The sequence below is a fragment of the Pseudoliparis swirei genome, chromosome 13 (assembly GCF_029220125.1).
Source record: "Pseudoliparis swirei isolate HS2019 ecotype Mariana Trench chromosome 13, NWPU_hadal_v1, whole genome shotgun sequence".
NCBI lineage: Eukaryota > Metazoa > Chordata > Actinopteri > Perciformes > Liparidae > Pseudoliparis > Pseudoliparis swirei.
The window spans coordinates 9,301,324-9,323,744 of record NC_079400.1 but is presented as its reverse complement, the minus strand read 5'-3'; the positions used below and the strand labels follow the sequence as shown (position 1 = coordinate 9,323,744).

General features: G+C 46.0%; 1 protein-coding gene across 5 annotated transcripts in view; it reads left to right on the top strand.

Annotated features, from left to right (window-relative positions):
• tanc2b (tetratricopeptide repeat, ankyrin repeat and coiled-coil containing 2b) overlaps positions 1-22,421 on the top strand; it is a 140,804-nt gene that overhangs the window by 104,190 nt on the left and 14,193 nt on the right. For all 5 annotated transcript variants that reach the window (XM_056429844.1, XM_056429845.1, XM_056429843.1 and 2 more), the window contains 14 exons: positions 339-587; positions 5,797-5,928; positions 13,073-13,111; positions 14,254-14,508; positions 14,698-14,822; positions 16,497-16,728; positions 17,536-17,705; positions 17,994-18,272; positions 19,014-19,181; positions 20,124-20,284; positions 20,845-20,953; positions 21,074-21,196; positions 21,603-21,839; positions 21,951-22,157. In XM_056429844.1, the coding sequence (XP_056285819.1) occupies positions 339-587; positions 5,797-5,928; positions 13,073-13,111; positions 14,254-14,508; positions 14,698-14,822; positions 16,497-16,728; positions 17,536-17,705; positions 17,994-18,272; positions 19,014-19,181; positions 20,124-20,284; positions 20,845-20,953; positions 21,074-21,196; positions 21,603-21,839; positions 21,951-22,157 (2,486 nt within the window). The remainder of the gene's footprint in view (positions 1-338; positions 588-5,796; positions 5,929-13,072; positions 13,112-14,253; positions 14,509-14,697; positions 14,823-16,496; positions 16,729-17,535; positions 17,706-17,993; positions 18,273-19,013; positions 19,182-20,123; positions 20,285-20,844; positions 20,954-21,073; positions 21,197-21,602; positions 21,840-21,950; positions 22,158-22,421) is intronic.

The window sequence follows — 22,421 nt, the reverse complement described above, 5'->3', positions numbered from 1 at the left end:
TGAATAAGGGCATGACTGTATATCAAGAATATGAATGTACCTTGGTGAACGCTTTAAATTGTTTGGATTTCAAGTTATATGAAAAGCAGATAAAGTGAAGCTGGAAACCAAATGACTGTAAACCATAGGATTAAACAATCAACTATACCTGCTCTGGCGCCAAGCTCCAAAGTCTTGGTTAACAGAAAGTTATTGCCCGAGGCCTCAAAATGTCGTAATTTTTATACTTTTTCCGAACCGCAAACCGTACCTGTCTACTCCACCCGACACACACGTACCTCACAGGCGTAGCCGTGTACATGCAACATATGGGCACTGACGACCACGTTCTGTTGCAGCCACGCTGACCAGCTACTCGGAGAACATGGAGCGAGGCGGCAAGTACGGCGAGGGCTCCCGGGGAAACCTGAAACTGTGGCAGTCCCAGAAATCAGGCATGGACTCGTTCCTGTACAGGGTGGATGAAAACATGACCGCCTCCACCTACAGCCTCAACAAAATCCCAGAGCGCAACCTGGAGAGCATGTCCTCCCACTCTGCCCACTCCATCCCTCTGTACCTCATGCCCCGCCCCAACTCTGTGGCCGGTGAGTCCCTTCCTCTTTCCTCTCCCTTCTCTGATGAAAGTACAAAAGGAGGCAATAGTTTGTTTGAGTAGACAGAAATACGGTTATTTACAAGTGCAACGGGCGTGCAGCAGACCAGTTCTGCTGGCAAAATTGGATTGCAATGCTGCTTCTGAGTCCCTTTTTATGTTTCTGTCTCCTTGAGTGCTCCCTCTTCACTCCTTCCAAGCTTCCTTTCCTCGCTTGTTTCCTCCCAAGATGAGATGTGATCTTTTCCTTTTACATTTTTTTTGAAAGTCCATTTGTGTGAATCCTGTTTCCACGAATGTAAAAACAAAAAGTCGAGGAATGGATTGAAGTCTGACCTCATGGCGGCTTGTTTGACGTTAAATCTTGAGACCTTTTTTTTCTAGAAATACTACTAAAGAATCCTTCTTATGGAGAGGTCACACCTTTTGAGGTGAATCACTATGTAACCTTGTTTCCAGGAGGAAATATGCACGGTAGTCAACGGAGAGAGACAAACTATATATTTTTAAGATATTTGTCTCTCACTGTTGGCTACCATGTAAATTTTTTTCTGATAAATGACTTTGCCTCTTTATTAGCAACTCTATTACGCAACAGATTTATTGCCATAATTATTGGGATGTCAGTCAGCGATTCAGGAGCATAAGATTCAATCTGCTCATGTGGCCAGGTATTCTGTGAATAACACGGATCCCAAAGCTCCAGGCCATATATCTCCTGAATATCTGGGATAAAAAGCAGCTTACGCTTTCAATCTGTTTTCTCTCCTACAACATGGTTTAACTACCGAGGGAGGAAACAACTATTGTTCTCAAATTTCAAAGGGTTTTATGTTGAAATCTCTGGGTGGATGGAACCCACAGAGCAGAATAACAGTCTGGGGAAGAAAAAAAAGGAGAACATCACATAATAAAAGCAGGTACTTGTTTGTTGCTGTTCGAGATCTCTTTGATGTGTGATTCTCATTGCAGGCTCCCAAAAAGTAAATCAGTAAAAACATCAGTTTCACAACTCTGAGGCCGATTCCCTGATTGTGTGATTGTTGTCATCGTGAGAGAGGCTGCTTCAGCCGGTGGGCTCTGTCATGCACTTCACCCACTCCCGCTGGTGAGAGAGTGTGCTGTGCACGTACCGGGGACATATATTTCACTAAGCACCGCGATGTGCCTGTCGCCGCGGCTACGACCCCTCTCTAAATGCCGGTCATGCTCTGCTGTTTGGCACCGCTGTCTGGCAGGGCAGCAATTTAGAGATTCACCCTCGATCTCATCGCCGCCCTTCAATACCCAAACCGTGAAAAGGACTTTAAAGATGTACTATAAGCCGCAGATGATGCAAAAATAAATAAGAAATAAAGAGAGAGAGAAAGAGAGAGAGAGAGAGGCAGCGATAAAAACAAGAAGAAGAAAAAATGACATTATCTTTATGAATTTAATTGGTTATGAAAAGGAATCCTGTGTTGGGAAGATGGATACGTGTGAGAGGAGTGAAAGCAGAGTTTCGTAATCTCTCTCGCTCTCTCTTTCTCTCTCTTTCTCTCTCCCTTGCTGTCTCTTCCTCCACAAAGAGTTATTAGATGATGTAGGGATGGGAGGCGAGCACAGGCTGAGGATTGGCTGGGCTCACACAGCAGTGGAACATCAAAGCCCAAGGCATTAACCGTTTCTATCCCCCAGTGACAGAGAGAGACTGGCGTGTGCGTGTGCGTGTGCGTGTGGAGAGATACGGAGCGAGAGCAGAAGGCGACTGGGGAGGAAAGCGAGGAGGGAGGTGGCTACTCTATTACCTAATGAAAGCAGTGCGTTGGTAGAGCTGAGGATGGATGTGGAGGAAGGAGTCACCAAGACACAGTATTCCTGTTTCTCTGGTGCTCGTTTGAGAGGTTTTATAAACGCCCATCTTATAATGAATTTTGTTTTAGTTTTCGGTCAGTGGAGAGTTGTAAGTAAGGAATCCATGACTATTTCCATCAGTATTAGAATCCTTAAAGTCCCGTCATCTCCTACGTGACGTGTGTGTTATGGCCCGCTGAGAAACGCCTACGCAACTCCACTCAGTCGGCAAGTAGAGCCGCAAAGGCCTCGAATCAAACGCACCTTAAAGGACCGAGGACCGTCCTCGAGACGTGCACGCTTCACGCCGTTCACACTAATTAGACTTTAGGGGTCCAGTGTACCTGGATCCCTTGTGGACTCCGCAATATAAGTCAAGCCATCGAAATGCACCCATAATGCAACTATCTTTTGTGTCACACTTCCTGTCTGGTTAAAGACAAAAGAGTTTCCCCTTTTTAAGCTTCAACAAACCACCCTCACAAATACAATAATAAGAATAATCCCTCCATGGTATTCGTGTGGAGGCACACACCTCAGACATAGACATCTGAAACTCTGCAAATACAAAGTGGGGTGATTGTGGGCTCCCTACTCATGCACTAAAGAGGGATAAATGACACTGAGATTATTCAGTGAACTCCCTCTATAGTATCTAAATTCACCAAATTAGGATAACGGCTCAACCGGGAGATAACGTTTCTCAATTTGGAGGGCGGACAAGTGTCATTGATTTTCTTTTCAGGCGTTTCCCCCTGATTGTCCCACCTCTGCTTGTATAGTCTGTGCACTGCCCGGAAATATTGTTGTTCAAGAAGCAGGACCTCCATTATTTATCGTCACAAGTCACCTCACAGAGCGATGAGAGGCGAACAGCGAGGCGTTTAGAGCAGCAGCAGCCACCCCCTATCGGAGATGACTCGTCGGCTGATACTGTGACTGGCTCTGGACGGCAGCCCAGCTCGTCCTTGAGTGTGTGTGTGTGTGTGTGTGTGTGTGTGTGCGTGTGCACGCATGCGTCCGCGCCATCAGCCGCTCTTTGAAACAGGAAGTGTCTGACGTGGCTGTCATCGCCCAAAGCGGCTGAGCTGTGGGTTGCACAGTTTGACTCTTTCCCACTTTTTCTTTTTCTTACTCTCCCTCTTCCATATAGTTTTCTTTTTCTTTTCTTTTCTCTTCTTTCTCGCCTCTTTACTTCCCTTCACCTTGTGTGCAGACTTAGCGCATTGGCACAGGAACTGTGAATGTGATCCCCAGCAGCCTGCTGCATTGCAGATAGAGGTGATGAGCACACAGATTCCTCACATTCAAACACAAGTGAAAGAGGGAAAATAAGGAGCCTTTCCAGCCCTGTGGCCCTCGGTCATTCTTCCTGAGTTTAGCAGCAGATTAATGCCTCCACTGTCTCCACTTTTAGCCCGGTTGGATGACCGGCACTCGCATTCCCACCAGGGCCAAGCCTCCAGCATTCCCAGCTGCCATTTTCCCTCCATTTTGGGAAACCCACTTGGCTCATTTTTTGGTTCCATGGCCCGGGCGACTCGCACAGAGCCATGCACACATGCTCGGGACTTCACTGAGTTTAACTCCAGCGGCACAGACACCTCTTTAAATCAGGGACAAGATCCGTGCCGGGGAGAGGGGGCAGACTCAGGGACCTGCCACACGGAGCGATTACTGAGCCTTACTTTGTGGAGTAAGAGACAGAAGATGAGTTGACATGAATTTGACTTGTGATGTCAGGACTGCAGAGTATTTCAGGTATAGTTTTCAAACATTTAAAAAAAGATTCCCAGCTCTGATAAACCATGTTACTACTGTACAACATGGCGTTGTACCGCTCATGGTACCGTTGTCCGGACCAGGTTGAGTGCTGATTTCAGATGAGATGAAAAGCAGTCGGATTGATCAGGTGGGTTTTTAACAATAATTTATTTGCCTAAAACTGTCCATTGAAAACAACAATCACAGTTTAGAGATCAATGTATGAGGGATTATTATCGACACATCAGGTGCACTCGGTTTCAGAATTGTTGATTTGTTTACCACCGGTCCATTTACTCCACAACGGCTCTCAACATGGTGATGGCGGGGCCGACTGCTCCCATTCAAACAGCACCAACGTTGCAAACAGCGCTGACGTTGCAAACAGAGTAACTGTGTTTCCCTGGGGGGCAACTGAAGGGTGTGTTGTGGGTCGTGGTGCCTTTATCAGCTGTAACCGCCGTATGAACGCCGTGCAGAGCAGCAGCAATGTGCTAGCCCCGAGGCCACACATTAATGAGCTGGATATTGAATTTAGCTACTTTTTAAAGGTTCCTAGGAAATTGTTTCTCAGAGATTTCCCAAACAGAGTCCCAAACTAGCTGGTTTGTGGTTAATTTAATATAGTGTTCTTTATCACCGTCTCCGCAGCTTTTCCATTATCTCTGCATTAGAAGAGTTTATTCTAACCAGGTTTCCTGTTGGCTTATTTTAAAGGAACAAACAATCTGCTCTATCCTCTTAGCGTAATGAATTGACACTGGGTCCTCGTCCGACAGCGACCCATCAACCTTAGTCTTTAGGGTTTTTATCGTTGCGAGTTTCTTCTCTCGCCTCCTCACTGGGGTTAAGGAGTGGCGGAGAAACAAGTGCGCTGCTCACTCGCACCGGCGGCGTCTTATCTCGTTTAACATTCACTGGCCCCGAAGACGGAGCGCGGCGCGAAACAATCAGCAGACGGCGTCAGACGGCGTTCACCCCATGAATAAGACATTTGTCTGCTGAGCTAATTAATCCTGAGAGGGGCCTGATGGCATCTGCCTCCGTGCCGCGTGACAGACACCGAGAGGAGGAGTTTTAGGACAGAACCGTGTGGTATGACAGCTGGAGCTGCCTCAAGACACTGGGATCATCCAGTGTCACTTATATATATTAATATATTTATATATATAATGTTGCAAACAGTATATATATATATATATACTTTACCCAGCATTTTACTTTATTTCCCTCCCTGTATATTTAGTATTAGTATTTAGTTTTGAGTATTTTATTTTGTGTTTTATATTTATTTTCATTGATGCTCTAATGTGCACCGCTGCTGTGATTTTTGAAATGTCCCCACTGTGGGACGAATAAAGGAATATCGTATCATATATATATGTGTGTATATGTATATATATAAATTATATATATATGTGTATATAATTTATATATACATGTATATATATATGTATATATATATATAATTTATGTATTTATATATATATATATTAGGGTTTGTTTGTGTGCCTCTGTGTTCATACACAAGCTGATGATAGTATCTGTTTTCTTTCCCCTCTTCCTCTTCCTCCTCCTCTCCTCCCTCCATCACACACCAACAGCTACTAGTTCAGCCCACCTGGAGGACCTGGCATACCTGAATGAGCAGAGACACACTCCGTTGCGCACGTCGCTGCGCATGCCCAGACAGAGCACCACCTGCGGGCTGGGTCGCTCCGGGCAGGACCTGAGAGGTAAGCCAGAGATAAAGACAGCACACACACACACACACACACACACACACACACACCGTCCATACCCGTCGCGTCAACTGAAACCTCCGCAGATGATGCCCTGAATTAGGGTTTTAATTCACACACAAAATACGTTTGCTTCAAACCAGAAGCTGTACATGTAAGACCTACATGTGCAGATGTTCACAGGCGACAAAGTCGAAGCATTCAACCCTCATTTTCACTTTGAAACGATGCTGTGTTGTACCAGGTCGGCTGTGATTATCCATTTGTTTAACATCAGAAACACTGCAGGAGCAATCAATAAGACAAAGCAAGTTATTTTTGAAATTCAGATGAACGTCAGCGACAGTTAGTTTCACGTCAGAGCAGTGATGCCGCGGGGCTGGTTGTGGTGGACACTGCAGAGTGTGTGTGTGTGTGAGAGAGAGAGACGTGGGGTGGTGGGAGGAGTGCATAAAGAGCATTTTGTCAGGTTGTGTCACCACTTAGTTAAAACATCAGTGCTTAACATTCAAAGTCGACGTGTCAAGTCCAGTAGCACACAGCAAGCGCCTCCAAAATCTCCTCGGCCTTCTCCCCGCATGGCCAAATGGCCTCGTGTCACAACATTATGTGTCCCCTCGCCCTTCTTCCTCAGTCACACAGCCGGTAATAACCACCGTAATGGCAGCCCTCTGCCATCCGAGCGAACACAAATATGCGTCCCAGTGCATTTTAAACACCTGTTAAGACCCCACTTAGCCGAGAGTGTGCTCCGCTGAGATGTGATGGAAGGAGAGAGAGAAAGGAAGGAAAAGGGCGAGCTCCTCTCCTCGCTGTTCCTGCCAGAGCCACTCGGTGCAGGCCCGCTCCTCTAAGCGTGTTTACAAGCCAGCCGACTGCGTCCTCGCATGTGTTCTGCCTCCTCGGATCAGTGCCGGAGCCGCTCTGACCGCACTGCTCCTGCAGTTTCACCGGGAAAGACGAGGCCAGACGCTTGGAGAACACGGGGGTTTTCTTTTTTCTCCTGCAGATCACATGAAGAAAAAATTATTATATGATCTGATGAAAAAATGTGTTCCGGAGCGAGAGAACTAGTGTCCATATTTTATACTCGGCGTTCCCTCAGGAGGATCCATGATTATGTGACCTCCGCTGACCTTTTGCCTTCTCACGCCACCCAATCAAAGCATTAAGATAAGAATCTAATTGGTAACGACCGAGATTACAGCGACCGAGGTTACAGCGACCGAGGTTACAGCGACCGAGGTTACAGCGACCGAGGTTACAGCGACCGAGGTGACAGTGACCGAGGTGACAGCGACCGAGGTGACAGCGACCGAGGTTACAGGGACCGAGGTTACAGTGACCGAGGTGACAGCGACCGAGGTGACAGCGACCGAGGTGACAGCGACCGAGGTTACAGCGACCGAGGTTACAGGGACCGAGGTTACAGGGACCGAGGTTACAGGGACCGAGGTGACAGCGGCCGAGGTGACAGCGACCGAGGTTACAGGGACCGAGGTTACAGCGACCGAGGTTACAGGGACCGAGGTTACAGGGACCGAGGTTACAGCGACCGAGGTGACAGCGACCGAGGTGACAGCGACCGAGGTTACAGGGACCGAGGTTACAGCGACCGAGGTTACAGCGACCGAGGTTACAGGGACCGAGGTTACAGGGACCGAGGTTACAGCGACCGAGGTTACAGCGACCGAGGTGACAGCGACCGAGGTGACAGCGACCGAGGTGACAGCGACCGAGGTGACAGGGACCGAGGTTACAGCGACCGAGGTTACAGGGACCGAGGTTACAGGGACCGAGGTTACAGGGACCGAGATTACAGCGACCGAGGTTACAGCGACCGAGGTTACAGCGACCGAGGTTACAGCGACCGAGGTTACAGCGACCGAGGTGACAGCGACCGAGGTGACAGCGACCGAGGTTACAGCGACCGAGGTTACAGCGACCGAGGTTACAGGGACCGAGGTTACAGCGACCGAGGTTACAGCGACCGAGGTGACAGCGACCGAGGTGACAGCGACCGAGGTGACAGCGACCGAGGTTACAGCGACCGAGGTTACAACGACCGAGGTGACAGCGACCGAGGTTACAGCGACCGAGGTGACAGTGACCGAGGTGACAGCGACCGAGGTGACAGCGACCGAGGTTACAGGGACCGAGGTGACAGTGACCGAGGTTACAGCGACCGAGGTGACAGCGACCGAGGTGACAGTGACCGAGGTGACAGCGACCGAGGTGACAGTGACCGAGGTTACAGGGACCGAGGTGACAGTGACCGAGGTTACAGCGACCGAGGTGACAGCGACCGAGGTTACAGCGACCGACGTTACGCTTCTGATCATTTCTGTCCAAATGCTGTTAAAATAATGCGCTATAGTAATGAAGTCGTCTCCTTATGGTGTTCATTTTCCATAGATGACAACATATGGAAATACACATTTTAAGCGTTGCCCCGCGGTAACCCGTAGCTAGCTGAGACAGGAAAAATTAATAAATTCTCTCTCACTGAAAACATGCGGTTTCCTTGAAGCTCACGAGGCAACAAGTGATGGAGACAGAAAATATTCATGACCTTCTAAACATGTAATGCATAAATAAAGGACAAATGCGTCGGGATGAATTTGACCCGGACGGCCGTGATGGCCGTGAGCTGCTTCCCTCCAGCACCTCGTGGTCGCCCTGACCATGAGCCCGACGCCGGTCTTCTTTCTCCGCAGTTTAGATAACGTGAACGTCCAGATCTCCAAGACATTTATGGTAAATTAGCTTATTTTTATATGGCGCCTCTCTAGTCTTCAGAGCACTCAAAGCACTTTACAGTCCATGTAAACATTCACACACACACACACACACACACCTGCCTGCGTGGATAACATCTGTCGCCTTCACGTGATGCGTCACAGAGGCTCGTTGGTTGTGGTACTTCTGACACGGATGGTTATGTGTCGGTCAGGTGGTAACCAGCTGACAGATGCAGCTCTCTCTCTCTCTCACTCCCTCTCTCTCCTTCCTGTGGTTGCTTCTTTTGATGCCGAGCGGCCATCGGGGGCCCGAGCTGCGCTGCTGTTTTGAGGAGAGTGAGTCAGACTGTAATGGACCTTCTTGTGCTCCTGCCTGCCTACCACTAAGATTTACCACCCACCTTATCTATTCACCACAAACTCACTCGCATAACTGGACACCGCACACACATTCTCTCCCTCGTTTATGTTCACTCTCTCTCTCTCTCTCTCTCTTTATCGCTCCCCCCTGCCCCCCCTCCCCCATGCTTTACTGTCTTTCTGCCTCTGCTCTCGCATACAAAAAAAATAGGCCTCGTGTTCGCTGATAAATGAGCTGATACAAATATTTTCCACTGTAGCGTTTTATTACTCTCATTTTTATATATATATATATATGAGTGTGTAATTGATCAGACATTTAAAGAGTAGAGCTGTTTATTTTGCTCCTTCAAAAAAACTACATGAAAACACTAAAAGCAAAACCTTGTCTGAGTCTATCCAGAAGCTCCATGTCAGCACTGGAGTTTATTTCGAGTCGATCCCACAAAAAACTTCCAGGCCGCTGTAAACACTCACTCGAGCTCCAAATGTGTATTAATCCGCAGCTAGAAATAGTCCCCAACAAATGCATTTATTCGGATTTGTGTAATAATGTGAATAATGAAAAAAAAAATGTTGCAGATCCATATTAATTTGAATTAAGTGTTTATTGGTAACATGTATTGACTGCAAACACAAACTATGGCTGATTTATTCATGCGAATCAAATTTGATGACACTGCACACACCTGTTTGCAATATGTCAACAACCAAGTTGTGGATGATTATCTCTCTCTGCTGTTTTTCTTCTTGTCTGACACCAGCGCCTTAATTCTGCTGTCTGCCATCTGATGAATGCATTATAATTCAAACTATCTTTAATTCCAGATGTAATATTCATGTTACATACTGACATACTTGTTCCCTTGTTGCTTTGCTGCAACACGTGAGGCTAAGTCGTTAAACAGTGTGCCAGCAAGGAAATGTGTGTGACTGTTAAATTGATCCATAAGGAAGATTAGAACACGTTTCCTGAAGACAAACATTACCCATTATCTCCTCCAGGTTTATTTTGCTGCGCCGACTGCAAATTACATAATATTCTCTTTTTTTTAACTGAAATTATGTAAGAACCTTTTGGTGTTGCATTAGCTGTAGATCTACATCCACTGTTGCAGGAAATGACTGGATTTTAAACTACCGTATTTTCCGCACTAAAAGGCGCACTTAAAAGCCTTTAATTTTCTCAAAAAACAACAGTTCGCTTTATAATCCGGAGCGCCTTGTATATGGATTAATTCTGTTTGTGCTTACTGACCTCGAAGCGATTTTGTGTGGTTCACGGCGCGCTGTCAACATGTTTTAGTACGACTTCGGTAAACTCCAAAGCCGCACCGCTTGCAGCATCACGGCTACCGCAGTTAGGAGCGTCGCGGAGTAATACTGCAAAAACCAGATCACTGAAAAGAAGATCCGGTCAGAGCACGTCACCAACATGGACACGGTTCCCTCACCTCTGATACCCCGTGAACCGCACCGTGGAGGAAACAGGGACCAGAACGATGTCACCCTTCACTGTAGTTCTCGCTTGCGGTTGTGAGTGTATTGTGTTGTATTTTACGTGTTATAACTGAACAATGTTGAGTTATTGTGAACACGTTTCATAAAATTTGACTGGCTGACTGTTTTGTTTCGCTTAATGCGCCTTATAGTCCGGTGCGCTATATACATGAAAAAAGATGGAAAATAGACCATTCATTGACAGTGCGCTTTATAATCCAGTGCGCCCTATAGTGCGGAAAATACGGTAGTTGTCTGAAGAAAAAAAACACAAAAAACTCCCACATCCACTGACTCCCACGTCAGCCATAGGAGAAGTCACCTGACCTGCTCTCCAGACCCCTCCTCCTCCTCCTCATCCTCTCCTCTCCTCCTCCCACCTACTTCTCGAGGCTGCTCAGCCACCGTTAGTCATCCTCACCTGGTGAATAATTAAAACGTCTGAGAGTCTCACTCCGTCTGGCCATCGAGGGTTGGCGGTAGACGAGGGGCGGTGGAGTGATACCTCTCTTAATGTCGCCTGAGGGTTTAGGAGCAACTACCATCCATCCGTCTACATCTCTGTCTCTCTCTCACACACACACACACACACACACACACACACTTTAGCTTCCACCGTCCTGGAAAACAACTCTCTCAGCCCCACGTTCATAACACGGTTGCCATATTTTAGTGGAAGACCTGACCCAGTGGAGCAGTAGCGGCTGCACAACTTAGCGCTCACAAAACGCTGTAAGCGCTACCGCCGTTTGGAGGACGGCGGCCGATATTGCGACGGTGTGTTTAGCAAATCCACGATCCCCCATGACAATTGGATTAGCAAGCACTTAAAACAGAGCAGCAGTGGGTATTTAGCCTCTTACTTCAGTGGCCTTTGGCATTATAAATGGCAGCAGTGGGGTGTTTTTTGCATTTCCCATCAACAGTGTTGCATCAGGGCCATTCTGACCCCCGACTGGAAGAATAGAACATCAGGTTGTGAGTTCTAGAAGGAACAAAGGAGTCGCCTTCTGCCTCGTTGTGTGCGTGTGTTTTCTGTGTGTTGAGTTCACACTCACTAAAATAGTCTAAGTGGGGAATATGGATGAAATGTCTTTTATTACATTGGCGGCACAGAGCCTAGTGCAGTGCAGTCAGTATGAAAACCAGCTTGTTGACCACTTCCAGGTCTTTGTGTTTGTACTTTTTGCTGATTGCATATAAGTAAGAACATCTTTTTCGCAGGATCATCTCGTGTTGTCTTACAAATGTGGAGTGCTGTATGGTAAAAGGTTGCATAATGCACAATATCATCTCCTTATATAGCCAAGCTCCTCGTTAGCCCACTGGAGTCATTTACAGAAGACATTCAGCTCTAAAGCACCCCCTCACCCCCTCATTTCCTGCCCCCTGATGTGTTCTGCAGTGCTGTACCAGCACACAGTATAGAAATTTCTGCCGACACACAATAAATCCTGCCCTCTCACCATCGCACCCGATCAGTCTGATGTATGATACATATTTCCCACAGCAGACTCCCAGTGTGCTGTAGGGTGTGAAGAGAACTACTTCCCTTGCTGTCATCCGATCAGCAGATATTTCTCACTGAACACTGATCATCAGGAAAGCAGGGTTCCCGGAAAAGTGTTTTCCAAAACGGAGATAAAGTCAAATGATGTGGAAAAGCCTGGGAAATTATTTAAATAATATTTTTCCTTCAGGGCTTGAAGGCTAAGTTCCATTTCAGGGTCATGTTGGCGTTCAAATGGTAGTTTACAATAGTTATTGCGTGTCTCGTCACATGATGGCGCATTAAGTTACAACTTAAGTGGCCACAACTCAGAATGATGGAAGTTCCTTTGTCCTTAAAATGAAAATGTTAGCCAGCTGGCTGGTAGCCGTCGTATTTTGTGTTATTACATTTTTTTGTCTTAATTTCTAAGCACGTGAGAGAGGATTTCATCGATAGTATAGTTTATAGCCGTAGACTGCCACTGTAAAGGGTTCTGGGAAGGGATCCCTAGAAAAGAGCGGGGACCCTGTAAAGGAACCAATAGTGTAATCCGACGACGCGGTTTGACTGAGGCTTTCTATAACGGCTCCAGATGTTGGATTCCTCTCATCCTGAGGTACTTCCTGTTGAGATGTGGCCACCTTTAGCAGCCTGTAGTTCACACACAGCCGTGTATGGAGTTCCCCATCCACGGGTCGATTTACGACTTCTTTTTTTTAATGGAGATTGATTGATCTTGCTTGGCGCGATGGAACCAATTAGATTCTCCCAAAAGAGCGAACCGTCTCCGACCTCCCCCTCCGGACCAGCTCAGGGATACGCTCAAAGTAATTCAAAAGATTTCAATTAGTAATCGACCCCGGTGTGGTGCTTCCCCAATGTTTCTGACATCACGATGTGCTGATGCTGTTGTCTGCTGTTTGTTTTTCTTTACATTGAGCTCCACACTGCTGCAGTTCCCATTCCTGTCCTCACTGTCTTTCTTTCTCCCCCCCCCCCCCCCTCTCTCTCTCTCTCTCTGTCTTCCGCTTGCTGTTCGTCACAGCTTCAGCTAATAACAACCATGCCTGGCAATCCCAGTCACGTAAGTTACTTTAATTTTAATTTGTTGCATCAGGCGGCACGCCAAGCTTGCTAGCTAGTGATTCACAAGTCAAAGCTGCACACACACACACACACACACACACACGTGCCAGCAGAGAATTTGGATTATTCACGCACAACTCAGGCGGAATTAGCCGAGATGCCGATACACCATTTAAAGAAAAGTTTTTTTCCACTCTGAAATCAGTTTTTTTTAAAGACGGCACCCGGGATGTGACACCCAGAAGCAGCGGATTGCATTTTACACTGAATTCATCACACGGCTTCAGAAGTTCGTACCAGATGCATTTTGGCCTCATTAGTCTTTAATGGTCCATATTTTGGGCTGAAAAGATGCGCAGCCTCTGGAGGATTTGAGTTTACTGAATCCCCATCGTGAGTGAAATCAACAGTGGTTGTTTTTTTGCAACAAAATGAGCTCAAAGCAAACAAATCTGGATTGTTAAAGTCATCCCGTTTGAGTTAAGATACATTTGCTTGCTCCACATTACTTTAACTATTCCTACTTGTTTTTTTTGTTTACAGTGAGAATATAGTGATATCATTTTATTTCTCAAATGTAACCTCCAGTGCACACATTTTACACCCAGCCCATTGTTAAGGACTGAAGGGTGCCCTTTGTCACACAATCCTCAGGCACAATCATATTTCTTCAATTTAGGAATCACTGACCCATACGTATATATTTAATCTCAGGAGTGCTTTCCACCAGGTTATTCACTTTTTTTCTGTCATGTCAACCTTTACTGTTAAATTACACAAACTCAAATAAAACAGAAAACATGTATGACATTAAAATCCACAAACACATTTATTTTGTTGCTGTTAAACAAATCAATACTGTATTTGTTTGTACTACATGCATTACCAATACACATGTTTATGCATAGATATGTTGGTGTTTATGTGTTTTTATTCATATGTTGTTAATCATGTACCAAAGTATTACTATTCTGTTCATATTTGGGGCTTTTTAGACACAGTAATTTGCCCAATTTCATATTTTACTGCAAGAAAGGGGGGAGACCCTTGATTGTAAAACTTTAAACTGCTTATTGCTTGCACCTCTAATTCTTCCTCCTCTTGACCCGCCACTGCGTTTTGCACCCTACCGGCCTCAAGACATCGCCCTCAAACCTCTGCTGTTCGAGGTGCCGAGCATCACCATGGACTCCGTCTTCACGGGCCGCGAGTGGCTCTTCCAGGAGATCGACGCCCACCTCAACGGCCCCAACTCCAGCACCAACCGCGGCGTGGCGGTGGTGGGCAACATCGGCTTCGGCAAGACCGCCATCGTGTCTCGCCTGGTGGCGCTCAGCTGCCACGGCACCCGCATGAGACAGATCGCATCCGACAGCCCCCAGGCCTCGCCCAAACGTAGGCGCTCATTCCTTTCATCCGATTAGAGGGCGTTTGTGTACCCGCGAAGATGCTAGACTGATGAAGACCATTTCGGAAAATGTTTGTATGATATAAATGTCTGAATGTCTCGCTCTGAGCTTTTATTTTGAGCATGGATGTCTCGCGCGTGTCCGAGCTGAGCGTGCGGCGCTGTCTTGTCTCCAGATGGAGAGGGGCTTCCTCTCACTCAGCCTCAGCCCACACACAGCACCCTGGGAGGAGGCAGCTGTCCCGGGACCCCCGAGATGAGGCGACGTCAGGAAGAAGCCATGAGGAGGCTGGCGTCTCAGGTAAAAACACACCTGAGACATTCGTCCCCAAGTCCTTAAACACTCTGATATGGTCCGAGTTGTTTTATTTTCTTCTCCTCTTCTAGGCTTATTTTACAGATGCAAATCATCGATTTATCAGCCATTCGCTGCTTATATAACTGGGCTTGTAGTGATTTCAAAATGCAATTTCCATCTTGTAATTCATGGTTGTGTATTATGAAGAAGATAAGTTCCCACGCCTGAGACACTGAGAAATATTTCCACCTCCCGACAACTCAATTTCTTTTTTTAATTTCACAGCTGTGTGAAATTTAAAAAATATATAGATTTCTTTGCCAAACATTATGTAAAGGATTCATTTGCATTCTGCTGTATTGTCATTTCTTCCCTTCATATTTTCTTTATTAGACAGTAAACCTGCACACATGATTGTTTAGAGGAAACATTAGTGATGTGGCGTAACTACATTTTATTGGGTTTGTGGTTAAGCGTGAAATGTCCGGCGTTAATTGAAAAGAACACAAACATGATTATAAACGGTTTCTTTTAATGTCTTAATGGTTCATTTAGTGACAACAGAGGTGGTAGTTTAGCCGATGATCCGCTCTTTTGAAAATGCTTTTCTAAAGTATGAGCACGGACACGGCTCGTAAGCTCCCACAGAGTTTGCTCCCCGAGGTGGTCGCCTTCAAATAAGCCTGAGATAAATTGGGCGTTTTCTTCGCAGCTCTTCTTTGTGTTAAATGTTGACTCTTAAAAACACCGTAACTTGGGAGTTTAGCTTGACGTGTGAAACTGTCTCTCTCCCCCCCCCCCCCCCCCATGCCACTCAGCCATCTGCATCCCCGGCCCCAGCCTGATGCATTATGCAGATGTATTTAAAAAACAAAACATTTGCCAGGGAGCCTTATGCAATATTTATACCTGCACAACGTCATTTCCCAGCCAAGCTATTAGATCGTGTTAACTCTGTGTGGAGCCCGCTCCCCTTTCCACCCCTTTTTGTTTTAAAGACTTTTATCCCATTGTGTCCAAAAAATAGCATTTCATTTTGATTCGTCTTTTCTTTGTGTCCTCCTCTTCTGCTCAGTGCCCTCTGATTGCTTCCTTTTGAACACTTTAAACTCTTTGTGGTCACTAGGAGCGCTCGGTCGCACCTGCGTCCATTGTTGTGTTGACCTTGCGGGAAACTCACCTGCCCTCGAGCTTCCTCTCATGCCGCCGCATCTCTGCACAAAGACGCATTTATTCACTTCATCCTAACCGCGGTTGAAGCGCGTGGCTGTGAAAGGCCGACAGTTTAACACTTGACTCCTTCGCGCCACAGTCATCTGACACGAACTCCAAGTCGGTCCCTCCTGGCAGCCGGAAGGCAATGAATTATGAATAGCTCCAAAACCGTTCAGCGAAACAAGAAGTATTATGTTTCATGATACCGCAATCATCCACCGTGAAGTTGACTCGATCCCAAATGAGTTGTCCTTGTGTAGTCGACGCTGGGGAAACCGCCTGTGTGCTCTGGAAGAAGCGTTATTTCTAGACGTGACACACTGATGCCCCTCTGACACTGATCCTTAATGTAATACCCAAAGGTTGGTCATGGTCGGATCGCCACAGGTGTACAGGAAGTGTTCACCTTTTCTGTTTCTCTGAGTGACCCGGAAGCTTCTCCCAACTCTCTGTCGCCCCCAGGTGGTGGCGTACCACTACTGCCAGGCAGATAACGCCTACACCTGCCTGGTGCCGGAGTTTGTGCACAACGTGGCGGCTCTGCTGTGCCGCTCGCCGCACCTCGTCGCCTACAGGGAGCAGCTGCTGAGGGAGCCGCACCTCCAGAGCATTCTGAGTCTGCGCTCCTGCGTCCAGGACCCCCTGGCCTCCTTCAGGAGGGGCGTGCTGGAGCCCCTGGATGCGCTTTACAAAGGTGAAACCACGAATCCATCGTCCTTTCCCAAATTCAAATGTATTTAGAGCGGTTTGTGCCCCAACACACACAGGGATCAGGACAATGAATATATTTATTGTAGAAACAAGTTTAATGCTGTGTACAAAAATCATTTTAAAAAAAGTTTTATTTGGAAGATATAAGCTGTGTAGACTTTATTCCATGACCTTACTTTTCAAAAAAGATGTGCGCTTTTTTTAAAGTTGAAAGTGAAAAAGTTTATAAACATTATATTTATTTATTCTCGTGCAATTCACATGTGTAAAGTAAATATTGAATTGCATGAAAACAATGTGTATATTTGTACAATAGAACATTTTATTTGTATCAAATTCTTTTTTTAATCATTTAACAATACATAAGAATTCAAAACCGTCAGTAGTTTATATCTCTACTTTTCAATGTGTTGATTTATTTACTCTCTTGGACCGACTGTCTTCACATTCTTTATTAGAAACTGAATTGTGTAAATTATTTTAACGCAGTGCTTTTGGCAATTTGTAACTTGATGCCTCTTCAAACCTCAGCATTCAATTTATTGTTTAACTCGAATCCCTGGTGCATGATATGAGATGCATCTTGTGCACATTGTGTTCAATATAATCAAGATCAAAGTTGTTAATCTCGATGCTGGAGATGATTTCTTTTTAAACCAAACAAAACTTCGCAGGACAGATAGTTCCACGCTTTCCTTTTAAATAGAGATGAAAATCTAATCTGTAATGAAAAATCAACAACAACAAAAAAGTCTCTTAGTTTTTTCTAATGTGCACTGTTCTCTTTCAGAGAGGAAGATCAACTCTGAGGAGGACCTCATCATCCTCATAGACGGTTTGAACGAGGCCGAGTTCCACAAGCCGGACTACGGAGACACCATCGTGTCCTTCCTCAGCAAAACCATCAACAAGTTCCCTCCCTGGCTCAAGCTGGTGGTGACGGTCAGAACCACGTTGCAGGTAAAGAGACAGACAGTCAGTTAGGAGTGTTCATCACCGGCTCTTTGTATCTGCCACTTATCATTATATTTTTATTTAAAAATCAAATGTAAACATTATATATTTTTAAATGTTGTGTTTATTATTTATTTATTTTATTTCGTTCATCAGGAAGAAATACATGTGAAAAAGTTATTCATTGCATTTTTCCTCTTTTTAATGAATAATTTCACTTCAGATGAGTCAGTACGTTGGCAATTTCTCAGGATGTCTCTGCACCATTATCACTGAACGATTGTGGCTGTTTAGGAGATCACCAACGCGCTGCCCTTCCACCGCATCTTTCTGGACGGCCTGGAGGAGAACGACACCATCGACCAAGACCTGCAGGGCTACATCCTGCACCGCATCCACAGCAGCCCGGAGATCCAGAACAACATCTCGCTCAACGGCAAGATGGACAACACCACCTTCGGCAAGCTCAGCGCCCACCTCAAGGCCCTGAGCCAGGGCTCCTATCTGTACCTCAAGCTCACCTTTGACCTCATCGAGAAGGGCTACCTGGTCCTCAAAAGCTCCAGCTATAAGGTACGGAGTCACGAAACTTAAGTCAATTCACGCTGGAAATTGTATTCCACAGATTCTTAAACTCACTGAAATCTGAGCCGACAGATATGATATATGGTTGTTATATTCAGTGTGACGTGCACTTTCCGAGGAGCATTATACCTCTCTGTCCATGCAGAGTTTGTCTCTATAAATCTGCGAATAAATCCTCTGACAAACGCTCTCCTTGTACTTCCAGTAGTATTTGCCGGTAAACAGGAACTTCTGATGCAGTGAGTGACGCTGTGATGTGATTTTTAGAGCCAAAAATACAGGCTTACAAAAAATCCCATCACAGCGTTACTCACCGCATCCATAGCAACAGGGAAGAGATGGAGCTTTGAGAACCCCATTTCTGAACCAAATTTCCTGGTGCTCATGATTTTCCAGGGCAAAACTGGAATGGCAATTTCTATTTGGCTGCACCCTGTTGGCTTCGTGTAAAAGTCGTTCCACCGAATCTCCTTTTTCTCGAACACACACATATTTCGGTTAACAATGCAGCCGCATTGTTTAAGTGCGCATTTCGTGACGAAATATTGTATCTCGCACCTCCCGGCTATATTGAATTTTCATGTATTCAGAAGTGCCTCCAGACTCCATTAAAAAAAGAAGCCAGTCAGAGACGCGCTGTACAAACACGATGCATTATTCATGTTCAGCCGAGCGCAGCCAGAACTAAATCAGCATTGCCATTCAGATTCTCCGCTCCGCTCCTCTCAGGTGGTTCCAGTCAACCTGGCGGAGGTGTACCTGCTGCAGTGCAACATGCGCTTCCCCACGCAGTCGTCGTTCGAGCGGGCGCTCCCTCTGCTCAACGTGGCCGTGGCCTCGCTCCACCCGCTGAACGACGAGCAGATCTATCAGGCCATCAACTCCGGGTCGCTGCAGGTAAAACAATCCGAAAGATGTGCGAGACCCGCGACCTTGAGACCGGTTGAATGTCTCGCAGCTCTTTAATTGATTTTATGTATTAAGAATTCCCAAAGTGCGACATTGCAATTCAAGAGCTCAATTTAAATGTCTAAATAGGGAGGACAGACTTTAATTTGCATAATCATCCCTCGCTTAGCTTTAATTATACTAAATTAAATTAATAGATGCAAGTACAATGTCATAGCATGTAATAAATGTGTATCCAACTTAGCCAGGTACTCTTAAAGGCCATGAAAGCATGCTTTTGAAAATAAAAATTATAATTCCAAACTATAAACATCTTTACTTGTTTTGTGTTATTGTATTTTTTAAATATTGTTTAGCTAGAAAGAAAGAAATGGTGATGTCACATGCCTCTGTGCATCAACCAATATTTGACTCAAAATATATTTACATTATTTTGTTATTGTCGTTCACATTTGGCTAATTATCTTAGTTAGTTAAATAAAATGTTATAGGGGCTTTTTTACAATTTGAAGAAAAGAGTATCTTGCTTCTTTTTTAAATTTTAAATAAAACTAGTAATAAAGATTGACTAAATTAATAATGAATACAAATAAATGCCTATTATGTTAATTGATTTTAGCTGGAAGGCGACCATGCATAATGTTCTTCAGCTTGCTTTCAAGATGAAATGAAGAAGATTGACATAATTATAATTAAATCGGCGAAGAGGTTAATGTGCACAGTGTTTATGATTAATTTTGGAAAAGTCTGAATATGAGATAAGGTCAAACTGAACCAAGAGGGAAATTTTTCCATAGAAATATCACACATTGCTACCACAATTATACAAATACAAATGTTGAAATGAACAAAGCTGTTCTCTGCTTACAAATGATGTCAGACATGAGCCCTAAATAACAATTCACATTGAAACGACGTCTGTGGCTGCAGGGCACGCTGGACTGGGAGGACTTCCAACAACGTGTCGACAACCTGTCGGTCTTCCTGGTGAAGAGGAGGGACGGGACCCGGATGTTTGTCCACCCCTCCTTCAGGGAGTGGCTGATCTGGAGGGAAGAAGGAGAGAAGACAAAGTTCCTCTGTGACCCGAGGTGAGAGATGTGGTGTTGAATGAGAGGGAAGTCTCTCCATCGGTGAGGATCAAAGAAACGAGCTGTATGCTCAAACTCAAACAGCCATTCTTTAAGTCTGTGGGTACAATCGGGAGCATTGATTGAATTATTGGTCGTAAATCTTTTGTCGCGCAACCATCTCGGCTGTTATCCAAGAAGTCGAATTTACAGGATTCCCATTAAAACTATGAAAAAGAAAGTTAATTGTAAACATTCATCGTGACATATATTGATGGCATAACATCAGAAATTAAATAACCGGGTACCTAGCGCCATCAGAAGTTATTATTCATCACTGATTATCAACAACGTGGCAACGGGTTATTCTTCTGACGGCCACCTGCTGCTGCATCTTTGACTTTTAAGTCCATCAGTTATGTGTGATTTATAAATGTCAGGTGCGTGACGTGTATCTGGCGAAGGAAGTGGAGGAACATTGTATTCCCTGTATTATAATAATTTTAACGATTGCACCACCACTATGTGACGACCTGGTGAGTCTCGGGTCTTGAAGGACGTCGTGTTCGTCCTCTCTGCAGGAGCGGTCACACCCTGCTGGCCTTCTGGTTCTCTCGGCAGGAGAACAAGCTGAACAGACAGCAGACTATTGAGCTGGGCCATCACATCCTCAAAGCACATATCTTCAAGGTATACGAGTACACACACACACACACACACACACACACACACACACACACACACACACATGCGAGCACAGCTGTGGTCTGGTTCCAAAGGAACTCATATGTAAACATCTCTCTTTTCTAGGGTCTCAGCAAGAAAGTCGGGGTTTCCTCATCCGTCTTGCAAGGCCTGTGGGTGTCCTACAGCACCGAGGGCCTCTCAGCTGCACTCTCGTCACTCCGAAACCTCTACACACCCAACATCAAGGTACAGGCGCTAACGGAGCGGAGAGGGGTGGGACTCAAAGAATACGTCCTGGGTACCAAATCAAGACTGCTTCTCGAAATACTTCCTCTCCCTGGGCTGCGTTAACTTACTTGTCGGCGTGTCCCTCCGCTCGTCCCGTGTCCTTTCGTCCGTCCCACTCTCGTGAACGCGACATCGCGAGTATCGCCGTGAAGGAATTTCTTCACGCATCGCACAAAACGTCCGCTTTGACGCGACAGATGAGCCGTTTTGAATTTGGTGGTCAAAGGTCACGTTTCACACAAACATCTTAACGGGATGAAATAATGAAGCAATTTATTTTTCTTTGGACGGACGTGGACGTCAACTGATGGTTACAAACAACCCCGGGGAGGTAATTCTGGTACATTTGTTTTTCTCCATCCAGGTGAGCCGGCTGCTGATGCTGGGCGGAGCCTTCGTGAACTACCGCACGGAGGTGCTGAACAACGCCCCCGTCCTGTGTGTCCACGCCCACCTGGGCTACATGGACATGGTGGGTCTGCTGCTGGAGTACGGCGCCTCGGTCGACTCTCCGTCTGAGATCGGCCTCACGCCGCTGGGCTACGCCGCCGCCGGCGGACACATGGCCATTGTGACGGCGCTCTGCCGCAGGAGAGCGAAGGTGTGTGTGTGTGTGTGTGATCAAGGCTACTAACTAATGCGTTTCGTGATCCGAGACCTTCTTTGCAATTTGGGTCCTCGATCATCATCATCATCCGTGTCCCGTTCACAGGTGGACCACCTGGATAAGAACGGCCAGTGCGCTCTGGTTCACGCGGCCCTGAGGGGCCACATGGAGGTGGTGAAGTTCCTCATCCAGTGCGACTGGAGCCTGGGGCCACAGCAGCAGTCTCCACAAGCCCAACAGCAGGCGGCCTTCACCAAGAGCCACGCGGTGCAGCAGGCCCTCGTCGCTGCAGCCAGTATGGGATACACAGAGGTAGAGGAGGCTGGTGGGAGGGGAGGAGGTGTCCTGCTTATGACGATCAGGCCCTCCAGGGGCTTTAACTCTTCAGATTTAAGATGCACTGTTTTAAAGCCGAAAGAGGTGGAAGAAAGTGTATTATTAACACGTTCTGTGGCTTTGTGCGCAGTAATGTCAGTAACAGATATATTTAGTAAAAAACATGAAGTCATGGCCTCTTATTTGATCGTTACATTGCAGTATATCAGCCTTTTTTAGAGAAGACAAAGTCGTGTTCGC